Source organism: Gouania willdenowi, chromosome 18 (assembly GCF_900634775.1).
Source record: "Gouania willdenowi chromosome 18, fGouWil2.1, whole genome shotgun sequence".
Lineage (NCBI taxonomy): Eukaryota > Metazoa > Chordata > Actinopteri > Blenniiformes > Gobiesocidae > Gouania > Gouania willdenowi.
The window spans coordinates 17,628,132-17,647,325 of NC_041061.1; the positions used below are offsets into that span (position 1 = coordinate 17,628,132).

The 19,194-nt window shown below is 38.6% G+C and overlaps 3 protein-coding genes across 7 annotated transcripts; 2 read left to right on the top strand and 1 right to left on the bottom strand.

Moving 5' to 3' along the window:
• Positions 1 to 348: 348 nt before the first annotated feature.
• On the top strand, positions 349 to 6,303 carry LOC114480689 (RNA-binding protein 4.1-like). 4 transcript variants are annotated; one of them, XR_003676148.1, is made up of 6 exons: positions 349 to 476; positions 1,651 to 2,077; positions 2,463 to 3,102; positions 4,547 to 4,621; positions 5,556 to 5,622; positions 5,699 to 6,303. XR_003676148.1 is itself a non-coding variant. In XM_028475073.1 (4 exons), exons 2-3 carry the CDS (start codon positions 1,669 to 1,671, stop codon positions 3,077 to 3,079), a joined length of 1,026 nt encoding a protein of 341 aa, XP_028330874.1. In that variant the 5' UTR covers positions 349 to 476; positions 1,651 to 1,668; the 3' UTR covers positions 3,080 to 3,102; positions 3,348 to 3,976. The 4 variants fall into 4 exon arrangements, 2 of the variants coding, with proteins under 2 accessions (XP_028330874.1, XP_028330872.1); XR_003676149.1 differs by lacking the exon at positions 2,463 to 3,102; XM_028475073.1 differs by lacking the exons at positions 4,547 to 4,621; positions 5,556 to 5,622; positions 5,699 to 6,303 and adding an exon at positions 3,348 to 3,976.
• Positions 6,304 to 10,629: 4,326 nt separating this feature from the next.
• tifa (TRAF interacting protein with forkhead associated domain) lies at positions 10,630 to 12,426 on the bottom strand. Its single transcript, XM_028474663.1, has 2 exons — positions 12,310 to 12,426; positions 10,630 to 11,372 (listed from the first exon to the last, which is right to left on the bottom strand). Exon 2 carries the CDS (start codon positions 11,361 to 11,363, stop codon positions 10,779 to 10,781), a length of 585 nt encoding a protein of 194 aa, XP_028330464.1. The 5' UTR covers positions 11,364 to 11,372; positions 12,310 to 12,426; the 3' UTR covers positions 10,630 to 10,778.
• A 1,035-nt stretch (positions 12,427 to 13,461) lies between these two features.
• Positions 13,462 to 19,194, top strand: LOC114480720 (RNA-binding protein 4B-like). 2 transcript variants are annotated; one of them, XM_028475112.1, is made up of 4 exons: positions 13,462 to 13,556; positions 15,221 to 15,639; positions 15,722 to 16,401; positions 17,526 to 19,194. In XM_028475112.1, the coding sequence occupies exons 2-3, from the start codon at positions 15,231 to 15,233 to the stop codon at positions 16,378 to 16,380; spliced, it is 1,068 nt and encodes a 355-aa protein (XP_028330913.1). In that variant the 5' UTR covers positions 13,462 to 13,556; positions 15,221 to 15,230; the 3' UTR covers positions 16,381 to 16,401; positions 17,526 to 19,194. The 2 variants fall into 2 exon arrangements, with proteins under 2 accessions (XP_028330913.1, XP_028330912.1); XM_028475111.1 differs by having other exon boundaries at positions 15,722 to 19,194.

Consider the following 19,194-nt stretch of genomic DNA (forward strand, 5'->3'; position numbering starts at 1 on the left):
AAAACAAAAGTTTCATTCAGACTACTAAGCACATGAATATGACAATGCAATCAAAATAAGAAAAAATAAAATAAAAAATCAGAACAAACCTACTGTACTGTGAGTTCTGAATATTCTAACTGCACACACAACAAAAAAAATTAATCAAATAAACAAATAAAACACGTATCCGTTCACTTTGAAAGCAAAAATAAACAAATATGAATTATTATTATCATTATTTATTTATTTTTAGCTAAAATTAATTTTCCGATATTGCGCATGTGCGCGCACGCGCATATACAATCTCAGTAAAGACAGGAAGCTTTATTGTTCGAAATGTCTCATCCAATCACAGGCAGGAATTTTTGAGTGACACAATAAGGACCAATCAGATCCTGCCATGGGCGCTATTCTTTTCTCGTAACGGCTCTGCTCCCTCCTCTCGTCCTCACTGGCGTTTGGTCTTTGGTGTTGCGTCTTTCCTTAAACTGCGGGTAAGATTTTGGCGTGTTTCTTTTTAGACGTTCCCCCGAATCTTTAGGTCCGTGTTTCATGTAATATAACTACACTTATTCTAAGTGCTTGCACTGAGTTATACGTCGAAGGTAAGGTTTATATTTCAACGTGGTGGCTAGAGTTAGCATGCTAGCAGCTAACCGTTGAGCGGCTAAGGCCGAAAATTTCGACTTGATTAATCATTGAGTTGTTGACCTTTTAGTTTTTTTTCTCTTAATTTATTTTACACTGCATTCATCTCTGTGAATTCATCTGAGTAGTTTTTTAAGCCATATTTTGCAGCCTCTTTGTTTCGGCTGCTATTTCCGGATAGCATTAGTCCGCCTTACCCCGGTGTTGTAAAACATTTCGTATCCATTTTATTTCATTTCCATTTCCTGCTTCTCTCCTAGTACAGGCGCCACACGCGAAATGGCGTTTCCCAGTGCGCATGCGAGGCGAGGTTCACTTTGCTTTGATTTTCGCGTCAACAAATTATTTCGAACAAGAAACTAAATAATTTAGTCTAAAGGGAAAAGTTGATCTAAACTTAGTTTTGTTTTGCTTTTGAAAGATTTGACCTTTTGAAAATTGACTAACACGCCCACAGTACGTAAGACACCACAAAGAGTAATAAACCAGGCTGTTCTGAGCCAATATTAATCTATTATCGACCCGATGTCAGTAAAAAAAACTAGTATGTCGCAGCACCTAAAATGTCCAATATAATTACTGCTTTTATTGAGTTTGTTGAGATAATTTTAGATTTTCAAAATGATTGGAATTTCTTATTTTTTAGTATTATGTTTAAAGTAAATATGTTACCCGTTGGTTAATAATAAATTAGTATTGATTCTGATTTTAGAGTTTTATTGATTTTATTTTTTCCCCCTCATACCTTCGAGTCTGTTTCTGACAATTGTTCTCTGTTTGAGTAATATCAGTTGTAATAACGTATGTAAGTATGAATCAAACTGATATCAGCGTATTGGAAGTGAAAAAGTTGTCGGGACACCCCCAAGCCACGGTTAAAAATGTATTTACTTTTTGATTCATAAAAAAATATGATTTAGGAAATATGCAGAAATCTCTTAATCACTTAGATTAAGAAACCTTATTATTGAGTCCTAGAGTTTTTTGTAATTGTTTTTCTATCTTAATTCCCTTTTCCAGAAACAAACCAGAGCCGACATGGTGAAGATATTCATCGGGAACCTTTCCCCGACCACAGAGAAGGACAAAATCGAAGCTCTCTTCACAAAGTACGGCCCGGTGACAGAATGCGCCAAGTACAAGAACTACGCCTTTGTGCACATGGATGATCGCAAGACTGCCACCAAAGCCATCCGAGAGCTCCATCTGCACAAAGTAGATGGCAGGCCTATCAACGTGGAGCCCAGTAGAGGGAAGAACGCGGGGCCCATCAAGCTGCACATCGCCAATGTGGAGCATGGCTTTGATAAGGAGCTCCGCGAGCTGTTCGAGGAGTATGGGCAGGTCACGGAGTGTGCCATTGTCAAAAACTTTGCCTTTGTGCACATGGCGAACTCCGATGAGGCCATGGATGCCCTCAAGGATCTTGATAACTCTGATTTCCAAGGTGAGCCACTGCCCGATAATGCAATTCTGGTTCAAGCTAAGTATTTGTGTAAAGATGGTCATAACGTGCCATTTGGCTGACGTAAAAATTACCAGTAAAAAAAGAAACAGTCGTTAAGTCCATTGCATTGCAGCTTTATCATTAACTTCATTTATCCTAAATAAAAAGTTGTAAGATAATCAAGTAATGGAGTAATAAACGTGAAGTACCAGCTTTAAAAACTAAAATAAAAATGACCAAGAGCTCTCATGAAAATGAAATGCATTTCATTATTAAAACGTAGTTTGAGTTCTCTTAAGATTTAATCTGTTTTAGTGCAAAATATGTGTTACTTTAGGTGAAACCCGACTCATTTTTGAGGGACAATTGTTTTTCTCTCTCTCAGGGAAGCGCATACACGTTCAGATTTCTAAAAGCAGACCGAGGGGTTATATTGAGGAGGAGGAGGAGGAGTATCCGCCTCCGCCAACCAGAGGAGGCTATTTCCCCTTCCGCCATCCAGCCGAGCGCCCCGAACCTCCTTACAGAGGCCGCATGTCCGCGTACCCTCCTCCTCCTCCGCTGCCCCCCCCACCCCAGCGACGGGCTGCTTACCCTGACAGTGGCTATGCTGATCGTGACCCCTACGGCGTGGTCGACTACTATCAGAAATACCGCGCCCACCCTTACGCCAGGCCAAGCTACGACGAGAGACGACCCGCGGCCATTCCTCCTCCACCCCCGCCATCGGCGATGGTTAGAGAGCACCTTCGTATGGGGTCGGCGGACCCGTACGAACGCCGCTCGGTCGCTCCTCCTCCGGCTGCGTACATGGTCCGAGACCGGAGCCCAATCAGGAGGGCTCCCCTACCGTCTCTGCCTCCAGCTGGTAACGGCTACGCCTACGAGCGCTCACGGCTCTCTCCAACGCCCAGGATTCCCATGTACTCCCGCCCCAGGGATTCCTATTCAGAGAGGCTTCCTCCACCACCACCTCCACCCCCTCGCTACGCCGGCTATTAGGCACGAGAGGAGTGTAACACAAGGTGAGAACTTCGGCAACAACAAAAGGGCTTCATATAATGAGTAGAAAATAAAGTTGAGTTAAAGTTTGGCTGCATTTGGATGATTCTATTCAAGCTAACATCAAATCAGAACTCAAAATTCCTTTAACGCCAGTCATCAATTGATCATTCACTCAAAGCTCTAACTCCTGTCAGCTCTAACAGTACTTGCGCGAGTCCGTTAGTAGAACGTGCTCCCTGACATCTGTGGTGTGCTCTTTTTCCAGGTTTAGAATTTGACAAGATCGTCGTTGTCTGCCGACGCACGTGACGCTATACACACCCCCCTTCGTCAATGGCGGATTGCGTTGCGTTCGCCTGAGGCTTTCTGGAAGACGCTGTATTGCGGACGCCCTACATACTTAAATTCCAAATTATATGTTTGCAGTTCTCTGGAGTTGATCATTCTTTTCTTTGTCCTCTGCTTGTTCAACTGTCCGATCTTTCATGTTTGGCAGAATAGGTTTTGTTATTAAAGTGTAACTAAGCACATATACACAATAGATATACATTAACTTTCACATACATCAAGATCTTCAAATAGTCTACAATATGTGGTCCTTGTAACCAAAATCTCTATATCAGGGCTAAACATGTTAGTTGGGTCTATTTCCTAGAGTAGCAGTGCATTAGTAAAACACATGGTGTGGGGAAGTTGTATTATTGATGTTTGCGACACATGTTGGCATGACAACCAAGATTTCCGTGTGGGTTTGTTCTTTTTTTCCCGCTTTGTGTTCTTTTTTTCCTGCTAAAAGTAGAATTAAAAGGCCTCGCTCTGTATGTTTTTATTTACTTGGAAATATTGCTTTTTATTTGAAGGCTTTTTAATAAACAAATCAAACTCGACACTTAACCCTGTGAGACTCTTCCTCGCCAAAACTAAAGCCAGTCACTCACAGCCAGCAGACGTCTTTGCCACACATGGTAGGTGATGTCTATCCTCAGCTGGAAAAATGCCAGACTACACTTCAACACCACGGTTGCATTTGTGTGAGCCTCTGTGTCATGTGTCCCGCTGAGCCACTAGGTTTACAATGCACAGTGAAGAAGAGTCCGCCGCTGTTCTCCGACGCCAGCGATAGCTGATATCGTGAGTTCTTGCCAGTTTCCATCACAATGCTAATAAATTGCATCCACTTTGATACCAGCCATCCAGCCTTGTAACCAATTGACGTTAAACAAAAAGACGAAGGCTAAATCACAGGCCTTTTAAATCTTCAATGTCCTTTAGCTGCTTTGTGTTGAACCCGCACCGTTCTTTTATGAGCTCCTTTTGTCGAGCAATTAACAGTTACCGACAATCCCGTTAATAATCAACAGTCTTAATGATCCCTCTGTCCTCATTTCAGTCTGTTTTTACACCTACATATGTGCCACACATTGTCTGCTCTCTTGGTGTTCTCAGTGTTTGTGTTCTTTGTAGGTTGTTAGTCACTATACACGTGATGCCAGGACATTGTAAGTCCTTTGAAGAGGAACAGCACCCTGCAGAGGAGAGGTAGATGGATTATAAAGTAGGGCTGGGCAATATATCAAGTTTGGCGAAATAGAAATCTGCATTATCGCCTATATTTTATTTATTCAATATTAAAATACTAGATTTAGGAGTGGCTGATTCTCAGAACAGAATGAAAAGCAAAGTTTATAAATGGTGTGGTTTTTTTTCTTCCTTTTGTGCATATTCTGTGTTTTAGTTTTTCTTTTGTGTATTTTTCACAATTTTTTTGTCGTTCTGTTGTTTTGTGTATTTTTTGGTATTTGTTTTTGTTGTCCCATTGTTTTTTTTTTTTTGCTTTTGTTTTTTGTTTATGCATTTCTCTTTTGCATTCCATTGTGCATCTTTTTTTGGTCATTCATTGTTTTTGTGAGGTTTTTTTTTTGTCCAATTGTTTTTTGTTTTTTTTCCCCCTCATGTCTTGTCCTTTTGTTTTTTTATTTGTGCTTTTTGTGTGTTTTTGTTGTCCAATTGAACATTTTTTTCTCTATTTTGCTTATTTCTGTTTTTTTCGTCGTAATTTTGTGTATTCTTTACTGTTTTGTGTCTGTCTTACTTTTGGGAAGCACGAGTTGCCCATGTTTGTGATACGTGCACAAGTTAATTTTTTTTAACCAATCTTAAAGCGATATGATATTTTAGCCTGTGACATTTTACATCAGCAAATTTAACCCCCAATTATCCTTTTGGTACAACTTTATTTGAATTAAAATGATCTAGATTAATATTTTATATTGCAATTTTGAGAAAAAATATCTGATTTTGGTACATATCACCCAGCCCTATTATGAAGTTTCAAGTGTGCTCTTCAGATATGTAAATGTGTTGACAAAAACAGTAAAATGAAACATTTTATTTTCTGTGTAATATTTGACATGACTATTTGTAGCCTATTGTGGTTTGTGTGGTTTTATTCACTATTCTCTCCTGTCAACAGCTCTTTGGCTTTCAACTGAAATCACAGAAGTGTGTGCAGGGTAATAAGACATTTTTACCAATGAAAGGTAAATGGGGAAACTTTTATCAAAGCTGTGACAGAATAAGCTTTTATTTAGTGTTTTCTTCTTTTTGTCACTGTAGGAACTCTTTAACAGTGTGTGCTTTTGGATCCCCTATTGGAACGTACTTCAAGATGTTGGTGCTGCAGCTTCGTCTGCGCTCCAGATCGAGACGTGTTTTAAGAACTTGGTGGTTAAGAGACGAACTCTGATAAGGTGATGGTCATTATCATGTGACCTCCTGTAAACACGCCACACAGTGGCAAGATCTTAGAAGGCAGTGGGTTACCTTAGTTTTATAGGTTTTACCAGTAGTCTTATGACTTACTTTTATGATTGTGGGGAACGTATGATTAGAATGTCACTCAGCTTGTTTTTAGAGCTTTTGATATTTTTATTATGAACGCTGCTGTGTAAATACAAATTGATTGACATGCACAAACAGTTTTTCTGCTTAATTTTCTAAGATTGGGTTACACTGATCTAACGTTGCCTGGAAAGTAGTAGTGTAGTCATGACAACAGTATACAAGGCCAGAATACACCAAGTCAAGACCAAGAGTTTTGGGAGATAAAACAATGGCCATAAACCAATTTTCAAAACCATTTTATGTGGTTGAACAGTTATAGATTTCTCTTTGTTTTAGTTTTTTTTTTAAAAAAAAAAATAAATAATACATTCCATGGACAAAAACGACGTGTCTGCAATTTTTTTCAATTAACTTTGTACAACAAATGTATATATTAAGTAGCCATAGGTAAATTCATAATTATATTAAATATCTTTCTAATTAGAAATAAGATGGTTGTCTTGGGTTTTTGCAGGTTTATAACGAGGCAGAACAATCGGTGAGATAAAGCTAAATGTTGTAGAGTCACATTCCAACAAGGATTAATCAGGAATAGTTCCAAGTGCTGCATCTTATCACGTTAAAGTTAAAGAATAGCCGATCAGTGTTTGTCTCGACTGGTCTACAAACAAATAACTTTTAAATGAGTTATCTGCTAATTGACCACAAACCAGGTTTAATTCTAAGTCTCACCTCCAAAATGAGCAGTATAGCTCCTAATGAAACCACCTCTCCCAGTTCCACCATCGTCCACTGTGGGACTGCTGGGGGAGAATAATCTGACTTCCTGATTTAGGAATCAGGGTGTGACTGACATGCATGTTGATAAAAGCAGCTGGTTATGAAAAACCTGTTTATCACTATTAGATTTGATCATCTTTACACAGTATGTAAACAAACCCAGTCCTAATCGAACCATAGACGGCGATAATCTGGAAAAAGGAATCCTAATAATCCTGTTTGGTCATGGTAGATTGCACTAATGCAAGTCATTGTCTGAAAATGTAGCTAAATTTAAAGAGCTGTTCCCATCACTGCTATGATCATTTAACAGAGCAGATCATTATTTTACACCAGATAAAGTGGATTATTTTACCAGCAGTGCAATGGTTTCACTGCATGCAGTCTGGATGCTGTTGCTCAGTTTCTATAGAGGAGAACAGTGTTTACTATAAAAAGGCAGATGGTGTGCATAATTTTGAAAGTGCTTTTTTTTTTTTTTTTTTTATCACAAAAACTGAAAAGGTAGCATTCATCAACACTGGTAGGCACAGATAGCCTATTATTCATTACATCAAGGTGACCGCGGGTCCTAAAAGAGTCCTATTGTTTCACAAATAAAAGTATTTGTCTTAAACTCAGATCAGATACTGTAGGTCTTAAATGTGCTTTAGTCACGTGAGCACGGACTGAACATTCCATTTCTCCCCGTCATTCAGGTCACGTGACACAGTAAGCGCTGACTCCTTAAAGCCAACCTGGCCTTTTTGGTTGCGCCATATGGGAAAATAAAATACCAATTCAATGACAAATATCTTGAAAACCCAGTTTAGTTATTTACATTTTCTTAGAAGACCTAGTTTTAGGTCAAAGCTCCACATATGGCATTATACAAGTTAACAACTAGTCAATTTAGAGTTCTGGCTTATTGTCCACTGATATTAAATATTGTACGATATGTTACAATAAATATAATTTAGGATATGTTGATGTTTTTGTTCTCTTTCCACATTAATAAACACATTTCAAGAATGTTCTTGAACAACTGATTATTTTCATGTTTCCTTATTGTACATTATTAACTTGCCTTTAATTGTAAAATAATATATTTCCCTTTGGTCTGATTTCCATCGTAAAGTGGGTCTTAAATTTTCTTCAAGGTGGTATTAAAAATGTCTTAAATATAACTTGGTCGTCACTCTGTTATTAATAAACTGAGAACAATGTTACTTTTCTATTCTGCACTGCAGCCAGGCTCATCAAAAGATATGTTCATTTTAATATGAGCAGCAATGATTTTATGAACTTTATTACAAATTATAGTTAGAAAAAACTAATGTAGCAGTGATAAATGGTTTCTTCAGAAACTAGAGCACCAACCTCCCCAAAATCAAGATATTAATTTTTTTAATTTCATGGAAACTACAATAACTTCATAATAGATGCATAAATCTAACCTGTACAGTACGTTTGACATAATCCTGCTAACAGTCAAACAAACAGAGAAATTGACACAGATAGTAGTAGTTTATTCTGTCATTTCATTAAACAAAACATTTCCATTATTTTGTGTACAGCATGACTTAAATGGTTTAGGCTGAAGCTAATACTTATTATGCCTAACCCTGTTTACAGACAAAAAAAAAACAGATTTTTCGTAAACAATTTCAATCAGGTGTCCAACAGAAGAGAAATACACATATATTTACAATCGTTATTGCAACATAAATTTCATTTTGGTTTATGTTTTGTTATTTTAAAACTAAATCATGTCATCATTGAATTCATTTAATCCGTTATGGATCTATTACAGTCTTTTCATTAGTTACTATTACTTTATTCATCCTGAGGTTATATGTTTTTGAATTATAGTAGATTTATACATCTTTCTGAAAGCTTGGACTGTTCCGGACTGTTTTAATTGATCTTTCAAGTCGTTCCACAGATTAACACCTTCCTCCAGAAATACATTGACATTAAATGACATTTGTTCTCGCTTTTACTTTTCTAAAAATGCCAGTTCCTCGGGAGATTATAATGACTTTTCCTGTGTTCTAAAAGTTCCATTACAGGTGAAAATATGACCTCTTTGGGTGGAGGCAATACCTCCAACATGGAGCTTATTTTTATATAGGTTTCCCTCCTGTTGGTCTGTCTGAGCCAATCTCAATAGTTTGTGTTTCTAAACCAACAACATGTTTTTTAGACTCATCCCAACTTCACAGTTTGTGTGTTTCCACTAATCACCGATATGTTTTTTTTTTTTTTTTTTTTTTAAAGGGCAGTAATTAAACATCTCATTAAAAATCTTACTCTATATTTAAACGATCTAACTGATTACAGACCTATATCCAACCTGCCTTTTGTTTCCAAATTTCTTTATGAAAGATCTTTTCAAGTTGATCATGTCCATTAGCACAGAAACAGTCTCTATGAGAACAATGACTGTCCTAGTTAAAGTAATCAAAGATCAAAGGGTTGGTACGAGTTCTGGTGCTCTTTGATCTGAGGGCAGCGACGGCCTTTGATTAAGTTGATCCTGGTTTATTGCTGCAAAGGATGGAAAATGATATTAGGATGGCCACAAACACGGTTGTCTGAGCCGAGGGCCTCATTATCAACATTCATGTCAGCATTCAGAATAATCAACAAACAGCATTAATACAGAAAAGAACAAAGGGGTTTGTGTGTTTTCCCTTTTGTGTCTGTCATTTTGGATATTTCACTCTAATTTTGTGAATTTTTATTGTCATTTTGTTTTAATTTTTTGTGTTTCTGTTGTCACCGTCTATTTTTTCTGTTTCTGTGTGTATTTATATTTTCCTTTTGTGTATTATTCTGTAACTTTTTGTGTATTTTGATTAAGTTTCTGTATCTTTGCTGTTTTGTGCATTTACTTGTTTTTTTTTTATTTATTTTTTGGGTATTTTTATATATAGTTACCATTTTAGGTAGAATGAAACCTATTTTAAAACACATCTGTTCGTGTTTCCATTGTGGCATCAACTGAAATGTTTCTATATATTAACATACACACAATCAACATTAAAAAGGAAAAAAAAAAAAATGCTGTCTTCATCCCCAGGCGGTTCTTGTCTACATTTTATTTTCTCTTTTTCTTCCACTCGTTTAATAAAAATTCAATGAAATACAAAACAGAGATGTGACTTTATATTTAGAGAAAATGAGCACAACATATATAAATATAAACAACCAGAAAAAAGCATAGGTTTGACAGGTTATTTACATATTGTGAAACCAAGGTTTAAATAGAAAAAACACCTCATATCATATACTCTAAATGACGTTTTAGTCATTTATTTTCACAGTCTGGTATTACTGGTAATACATATCGTACCCACTTATCCCAATATTGTAAAGACACCATTTTTGAGTTCTAGTGCTAATGTGATTTTTTTTCCGTTCTTCTTCCAATCTATTGATTTTTTGTTGTTTTGGCTGAACAGTTATTCAATGCTGGTATCTTCTGTTTCTGACCATTTTATCATCTTCTGATGTTCTTCCTCTTTTGGCCTGTTCTCCCTTTCCTTTTCCTGTCCACTTATACCTCAACCAGTCGTGCAGATGGCTGCCACCCGTGTTCTTCTTTCAGTTTAAACAGAGTTCACTTCCTCTCCATTCTTGCTGATGCTTTCTAATGTGGAAATGTTGGTTTTTCCCCAAGAAAACATAACTATTTTGTCATGAGATGACTTCTTGTATTTGGTTAGGCAAAAACAGGAAGCAATCGAAATGGAAAGTGTAGCTGATTTTATGCATTTGAAACCTTAAAGTGTATTTTTTCTGAATTACTGATGTGACAAAAAAAAATCATTTCATTTGACGACAAAAAGATTCATACGTCAGTTTTCAATTTGACTGGTTTGGACAAACCAGATTGATCAATATTTCAACATAAAGTGACAAAACAGGAAACAATGGAGCAACAGTAAAAAAAAAACATTTATTAACTGTTACAAATCACAAATAGTATATAAATATGTTAAATGATGTCTACATTGTGCAAAAAACGTGAATAACAGTTTGTTTCGGAAGGACTTTGGTGGATTAGTGAGAAAGTATCAGTAATAGTTTATGAGAAGCACGGCAGAGTCTCATCAGTCTCCAGGGGTCCGTTCCATTTCATCTCTACAGCAAACCCATTGGAGCACAGGCCTGTCTCCATGACCGGTTTTGTTCTCTCCACAAAGGTGCTCACCTCCCTGGATGGCGGCATCAACAGAACCTGAAACTCAACCTCAAAGGTGGCTTTGGCCTCACCTGGCTCCCTAGTTATCACCATCACGTACTCTCCAAACTCAACCAGAGCATTTTGTGGGAGATCCATCTTCTCCAGGTATCCCAGGGTTTTGTTGCTGACCGTCAGCCGCGACCTCTGGCTCAGGTTCTGGATGGTGAACAGCAGGTCAGGGTTGTGGGGCGTGCGGTACGCTTGAAGAGACAACTGCTTGCGGGACACTTTTAGATCCTGGAGGATGTAGGAGCTGGTTTGGCCGTCACGGCCTAGCCGGAGTGGGTCATCTGCTGAGTGTCTGCTCCTGGATCCCAATGGAATCAAACGGTAAACGTCTTTGGAACTTTGCTGTGGGTGAAACATCTTGATTTGAAGGCAGGTGAGGAGATCCTCCTCTGTCTCCATAGTCTGGGACACGTTCATCTCGGTTCACTGCAGGTCAAACCAAGCAGAGATCATCAGGTTCAGATTCAGTTAGAATAAAAAGACCATCAAGACCCACCAAACACCCAACATCATTTAAACGTTCTTTTTTGGGCTAAATCTTGTCGGTCCGTCTTAGCCTTGATTTAGCCCAAAAACAGTCGTTGACATTGGGTTTTTATTGGGCCGTTCCAACGTAGCCGTGCACAGGAAGAGCCAGAGTTTATTGTTTTTATATTATTTTTTCTATTTATATTTATGTATAGCTTCTATCATTGTACGGTATTGTTTATTTTATTGTATTTTATCTACATTGCACTATTTTTCGGGCGTCTTACGGGATTTTCTGTGTGTTGCCTTCTGTTGTCTTTGTTTTATGGCACTTCTTATTGCGCTGACATGTCAGTAAATTTCCCTACTGCGGGATTAATAAAGAATACTCTACTCTACTCTATTTTAAGCCTTATTTGGTCGTTGAAATTGGGGGGGTTTGACCGTCAAAATTGGTCCAAATTTAGCCCCAATATAGTCGTTGAAATTTAGCTGTCATTGAATCGTCCAGCTTGGTCCAGATTTGGGGTAAATAGTTGAACAGGTATAATAATAACCCTTTTATTTGAAAAAAAAAAATTAAAATGAAAAGGTATTGTACCAACTCCAAACATAACAGCCCACAAACATAAACCAAAGATACAAATCTGATCCTGGTACAAGTTGACTACAAAGGTTCCCACAATTAGTATTACATATTAAGAAGGTAAGATGTAACACTCGCAATCAATCAAATGAATGAATTCAGAAAATGTGCATATAGTACTACGACCAGAAAAAGAGCTTTCACGTGTCAACCATAGACTATTAAAGAGAAGATCAGATCATCCAGTTAGATTAAAGTATGCAATGTGATCTATGATTGGACAGAAACAAAGTGTATGTGGGCTCTCACCTGAGTAGTGAACCTGTGGTGTTGTGTAGAGATGTCACAGTGAGTGCTGTTGACTGAAACCCGTTATCTTATACTGTTGGTTACGTCACTCGCTCACGAGTTACTTCAGCTGCGTTCATGCCCCTTAGAAGAGAACCGGAAGTATCCCTTACAGTAAAGTTAAATGGCGTTTAAAGTATAATAATAATAATAATAATAAAGAAGAATATACGCCTGTAATGTAATTAGAGAACGATGCGTGGAAGTATATATATATATATATATATTCTGTACGTGAAACATTAAAGAATTGGAGAGGGAAATGGTTGATCTTTAAATGTCGGAGCTTTAGTGAAGGCAGCATGAAAACCTAAAAATCCCTGCTGACGCAACAGTGAAACAAGACAATGACTCTTTCACTTTTTGTTCAATACTTGGTAAACAAGATCAATGGTTACTGTAACTGCGAGCAAGAGTTATCTGAAATTTAAAGTCTTAGTTAGTTTCCAGTTGACTGGTAAATATTGTAAAACAATGTACGTGAAACACGTTTTAAAATGTATAAAAAAAATAAAACTAATGAGAACGCGTTCTTAACTATATACATGGTTAAATACCCCAACCCCTGTAATGTTATGTATGATAAAAAAATACAAAAGTTGTATAATGTATGGACATTTGTTTATATTTGGTCTTCTTGCGTAGTAATTCTACAAAGTCCAGTCGCAGTGGTTTAATTTTGACAAAAAAATATTCCAGGTTTAACACATGACATTATCAGTAGACGTGGGGCTGTAAACCGGCTGTAAACCCTCAAACCAGATCCAGGAAAATGCATTATCTCTCCATCTACACACTAGCTGTAATATTTATATTGTTTGTGTGTCTGTGATTCATCCATTGCCCGCTTGACACAACCAAGAACAAGGTGAAACATCCGCCAAGGTGAAAAAGGGTAGCAAAGTCCAGATACGTTTTTTTTTCCTCTATAGAATGCTATATAAAGCTGACAGTTTAGAAAACATCCCGAACATAATCTTCTGTTTGTTCACAGTTTTGGAATTTACCATTTTAATGTAACAGTTTCACTCAAACTCCAAATATATGTTTACTAATCACAGTGCGGTACCGTTTTCTGAACAGTAGGGGTCAGTGTGTGAGTCATACCGGAAGTTGAGTTGTGCAGTGGAAGTAACGAAGAAGAAGAAGAGCCGGCCTGACCAGGTTGGAACTAACGGAGTCTTTTGTATCTGTTTAAGGCTTCAAAGGTAAAACAATGTTCTCAGAGTTTTCTTTGATACATAAAGCCATGTAAAGTATAAAATCACGAAATATTTGTAACGTAGTGGCAGCTTTATTAATTTAACGTCATTGAGTTTTGATCATAGACATATATACGTCTGTGGTTTTGAAGCTATACTGCCTGGTGCGCGTTTTTAGCCTTATCATGGCTACCAAGCTAACAGCGGCTAACGTTTAGCTATTTTATAGATTGTGTGATGCAATTTGAAAATGTTCTTTAATGTGTTCAGTGCTGTTCTATGTAACACCCTCAATTGGTTTATGAATAATATGAGTTTGTTTAATTAGCGCATTAGCTTTTATCGTTAGCAGGTTGGACGCCAGCCAGTTTAGTTAATGAATGGGGCCCAGTAAGCGAAGGAAATAACCTGGCCTTGTAGGTTAAAATAATACCATTTCGAGTAAAATCTCGTTCAATAACAACGTTATGAATAAGAAAGTGTCTAGAGATTACGTTAAACGTAGCCATAGGGACTATGGGTACATTTCCGGACCTTTTCTCCACTAGCGTAATGTGTCTGTGGTCTAAGGGGCCTCATTTAAGGATTCTTCCTTCTGCTAATGTGGGTTCGAATCCCGCTTTTGACATACAGTATACATTTTTAATTTTAGCATATTTAACACAGCGAATTCCACCTTTAAAAATACTTTACGGAAAAAAAAAAAAAAAATTAGGATGTTTTCTGGGTTAGGGATAGGTGAAGGGTTAGGGTTAAAATAAAAGGGTTAGCAGGGTAGCTAAAAATAGATATGAGCTAAAATACAACTGACGGAACTTTAAGTCACGTAGTGCACATATCACGTGATCTCAACTAGCCAATGAGGGGCGCTGCGTATGCATAGAGTTGCAGTCTATTGATACGTTTTACGTATATCCATAGCCAAAGCCTATAAATAATCAAAGGTCATCGTTCATGTGATCGAAATATTGGACAACAGCACTGCCAATTTACAGACAACCCCAGGAAGTCATGTGACATCCGTACATTCAAATCAGAAGAAAAAAATGGGTTCGTTAGTCCGTGACGTAGTTTAGGAATCTACGTATTAATAGCTAACAGAAGTACTGGCCAATGAGGGGCGCTATGTATGAATATCACAACAATCTTTAATATGTAGCATGTCCGTATTGTATTTTAGGACTCTGCGAATTGATAGCAAACAGAAGTACAAGTACGTAGAGTTTTAATCACATGACCTATCACTCCATCTAAACTGGTCAATGAGGGAGGCTACGTACGGAAAGAATGTCGGTATATTGATATGACTACGTACGGATAGCCACTGCCATTCAATAACTAATCCGTCTGCCAGATTGGTTTGTAGTTTCAGGGAATGGGATTTATTTCTTTTACTTTATGTGCGGATGTAAAAGTGAAAGTCAGTTGGGTAACTTTTGATAAAGTAAATATTCATTAATTTTCTTATCTGTAATAGACCATTTGATTTCTCACTAGGTTTTGGTCCATAATATTTTACAGCATATAATCTGAACATACTTCATACTACAGACATCTGCTCCGATTATACATACAATTTCTTACATGTTATAAGTTTTGAGAGCTTTATGAATGAATAGAAATTTTTACCATCTCTAATATATTACTCTGTTTATATTGCTTTCAAACAGGTCTGTGACCATGGTAAAGATTTTTGTGGGAAATCTGCCCCAAGAGGCCACCGAAGAGGAGATCCAGGCTCTCTTCGCTGAACATGGCGCAGTCACAGAATGTGCCATCATTAAAAACTTTGCCTTTGTCCACATGGATGACCGCAAAGCTGCCACTAAAGCCATCAGGACTCTGCACCTCCATAAGCTCCACGGCACCCCGATCAATGTGGAGGCCAGCCATGGGAAGAACCACAGCGCCATCAAACTACACATCGCCAATGTTGAGAAGGGGGCTGACGACGAACTGCGCGCTTTGTTTGAGGAGTACGGTACGGTCACTGAGTGTGCGGTGGTTAAGAATTTTGCGTTTGTCCACATGTCCAACTCTGATGAAGCCATGGACGCGATCAAGGACCTGGATAACAGTAAATTTCAAGGTATGATTTGGTGAAAATGTGGAACGGTTGAACTGTGAAATGACAGTATTTTTTTAACTTGTTTTTTCTTTTGTAAATGTAGGGAAACGGATCCACGTTCAGGTTTCCAGGAGTCGCCCCAGATATGATGAAGAGGAAGAATACCCTCCTCCTCCTCGTCCTGACAGGGGTGGTTACTGGGCTCCACCTTACCAAGAGGAAAGGCTCGAGCCTCCCCCACCAGAATACATGAGGGGGCGCTACGGCCCTGCACCTCTCAGTTACCCCGCCCCCCCTCTGCCGCCGCCTCCCCCCAGACGACCTGTTTACCCTGAGCGCCCCTACGAGGAACGGGAGCGCTACAGCGTCGTCGATTACTACGAGAAGTACCGAGCTCATCCGTATGGCGTGCCGTCCTACGGCGACCAGCGTGCAGGCGCCCGTCCTCTTCCCCCTCCTCCGCCGCCGCCTCCCCCACCGGCCGTCGTGCGAGATCGCTTCATGACCCCGCCGCTCGACCCGTACGATCATCGGCCTCTCCCGCCACCACCACCACCGTCGCACTACGGCAGAGATCGCAGTCCTCTCCGAAGAGTGCCTAGCGCAGCAATGCCTCCCGCCACTAACGGCTACTCCTACGAGCGCTCTCGCATTCCCACGGTGTCCCGAATTCCTGCGTATGGAGTTCCACGCGTAAGGGATCCCTACGCTGAACGGCTGCCTCCACCACCGCCGCTGCCGCCTGCTCGCTACGCATATTAAGCGGGGTCTTGGCCTGCAAAGGTGAGAGTAGGTCTGAGGTTTACCGTTTGTTTTTTCCTTCCTTAAATGACCTCACTGAGGGCAAAGGTCACTGTGAACTGTTGCGCTCGCTGTATATTTTAAAGGGTTGCAGGTAGGGATGGGTACCAAATTCGGTACTTTCTTAGATACGGACCAAATTCCTTAAGTACTACCTGGTACTAATTCACCATATTTCGGTATGTAAATGCATCCTTGTGACTGTAAGGGAGTGGAAGAGTAGGTAATTTTTCGTGCACTGTCTGAACACAACATTGCACACACATGATGGCAGTAATTTTTTAGAACGCGCTGCAGACCGAGCGCCTACTGAACCAGCAGATATAGTTCCAGGTTCTGTGGTGCGCGTGCACACGTTCCTGTGTCCACCAACCTGCTGAAAGGGACAGAAATGTCCTCTATAAGGGAGCGCCTCATGCTGCTCTTTAATCAGGCTCTCATGGCTGCAGGGGCAAAACAGGCTCCTTGGCGCACACATTTTTTTTTTTAGGATAAACGGGATTAGAAAGCTCTGGTTCTAGCAATAGCACTGAACAAAAACTTGGTACTTTTGGCCGAGCTATAGTTCATTTTTGACATTTTTGACTCTTGTTTTTACCTCTGTGCACAAATGCAAGTAAAATACTTGCATTATAGAGCTGCTTTTTAAATTTGTGCTTTATGTAGCTACATTACAAACAGATGTTGGTTTAAAATATTTGTTAAAGTTGTTTGTTATTATTAATATGAGAAAAAATTATGGTAAATAGGAATATTTTGAGATATTATTTACCATTTTATTACCACACTAAAGTACTGAAAATTGGTAGTGTTGCGTACTGATACTGATTCACACGTTCTGAGTATCGGTTCAAATGTGAAAGGTACCCATCTCTAGTTGCAGAAAAAGCATGTGTTCTGTTCTTCGGGGGAAACGAGTCAGTGCAAAGCGATGCAGCCGTCTAAACTATAAAGTAATCTGCAGCAGTTTTTATTGTGTGGCCTAATCTCATTTTTAACTTTAGGACCTGCAGTTCAGGAATGATTTTAATCAAGAGTCGCTGCAAGAAAAAAATAATAATTGGAAAACGTTCATTTGTCTCTTTTGCTCTTTTTTTTCCTTCCAGGATCGTCGTCAACTGCGTCGCCGCTTCCTGATGCACGTGGCGCTATCCTCTTCACGTCTGCGGCAGAGCGCGTTACGTTGTCCTGCGGCGCTCACAGGATACGAAATGCCGACGTATTTGTCCGTCTGTTTTTAATTTCGTTGGGACAGTTTTTAGTCTCCTAGCTTATTTCCTCCTGATTGTTTTAGCCTGTGATTGTGATGTAATGTTTGGCAGATTTTTTTTTTTCGCCGTTCTTTCCATTTGAGATATCCCGATGTTGGGTGTAGATTTAAAAAAAAAAAAAAAAAAAAAATGCACGTGTGTCGTTGAAATGAAAACAAATGGAGATGTTTAGTATATTGTCCTTAATGTACACTTTCTACCAATTACCAGACTTTATGGCAATGCTTTGAAAATACAAGTATCACGTAGAAGCGTCATTTTTATTGACTTAGTAATCGGCGCTCTAAATGCCTCATCTTTGTGTCGTCTCATCGTCTTACTGCTCTGATAACAAAAACCGTCACGACATTTAAATCTCTCCTCTGTGGTCCTGTCTGAAATGCTCAACTCGGACTTTTATTAATGATTTATGAAGGTCAGTCTGTATAATCATTAAACGCTCTGCGGATTAGATGTTGAAACCGATGCGCCAGCCAAAGGTTGTATATCTTGATCCCAGGGGGAGGGGATGGGGGAGGGGGGGTCATCAGAGAATGCTGAAAACTTCAGTGAGCAGGTAAGTAAAGGTGAGGCTGCAACATGTCCATGTGCTCATTGATCAGCACTACTGCTTATTATGATTTCAAGTGTAAGCGGCTCCCCTTAAAACCAGGTATTGATAAGTCTACTACTACAGAAGCAGTTGGATGATACTAAAAAGGAATAGCGTATTTATCCTGCGCAGTTTTTCAACCTTGGGGTCGTGACCCCATGTGGGGTTGCCTGAAACATCTGGTAAAAATGAAATCCATTTACAGATTTTCTTTTCTTTTTCTAATTTTAATTGCGTTTATTTTTACATAATATCACAGAAATAGACACACAGTGCAGGAAGTGGCCGAAAGCTCATAAGAGTGTAATTTATTATTTTTTCAAATGAAAACACCACACACAATCTCAAACAACTGTATTCAATACTTTAACTTTCTCAAACACAAATCAAAATAAAATAAATTACAGTATAGAAAATATCAGAGCTGCTGCATATTGTCGCTTTGTCCTTACTACTCTGTATTTGTAACACAGTAAAACAAATGTGGTCAAAAATTTAATTTTAGAGAGAGAAAAAAGTCTGTGGGGTCAGAAATTTGTTATAAAAATGGGGTCACGATCCAGGTGAAGTATTGAGGTATGCTTAGTCCTTTAGTTGCATCTTTTGACGACTCTTTTTTTTTATTTTAGTGAATTATTTAGTTTTAAATGAATCCTTTTGTAAGTTTTGTTTTAACACGAGTTCAACAGTTCATACTTAAGATTTTTAAAAGTTCATTATTATGTGTGTAGATGAGACCAAGAGGAGCCATGATAACTGCTAGTGGTTCCTCACTATTACAGCAGATGGCAGCACTAAATTCTCCACTTCATGAAGAAATGGAAGTTTGAACAATGACATTGAATAATGTTTTCTTATTTACTGTGACTTGCATGAATAACATTTTAATAAAGATTGACTGTTGACTATAAA

What these genes read in the sequence shown, in the direction of transcription:
- LOC114480720 (XM_028475111.1), top strand. Translation starts at nt 15,231, where the DNA reads ATGGTAAAGATTTTTGTGGGAAATCTGCCCCAAGAGGCCACCGAAGAG. An exon ending in GGATAACAGTAAATTTCAAG is followed by an intron (nt 15,640 to 15,721) that starts GTATGATTTGGT and finishes TTGTAAATGTAG; the next exon opens with GGAAACGGATCCACGTTCAG.
- LOC114480689 (XM_028475071.1), top strand. Translation starts at nt 1,669, where the DNA reads ATGGTGAAGATATTCATCGGGAACCTTTCCCCGACCACAGAGAAGGAC. An exon ending in TGATAACTCTGATTTCCAAG is followed by an intron (nt 2,078 to 2,462) that starts GTGAGCCACTGC and finishes TCTCTCTCTCAG; the next exon opens with GGAAGCGCATACACGTTCAG.
- tifa (XM_028474663.1), bottom strand. Translation starts at nt 11,363, where the DNA reads ATGAACGTGTCCCAGACTATGGAGACAGAGGAGGATCTCCTCACCTGC.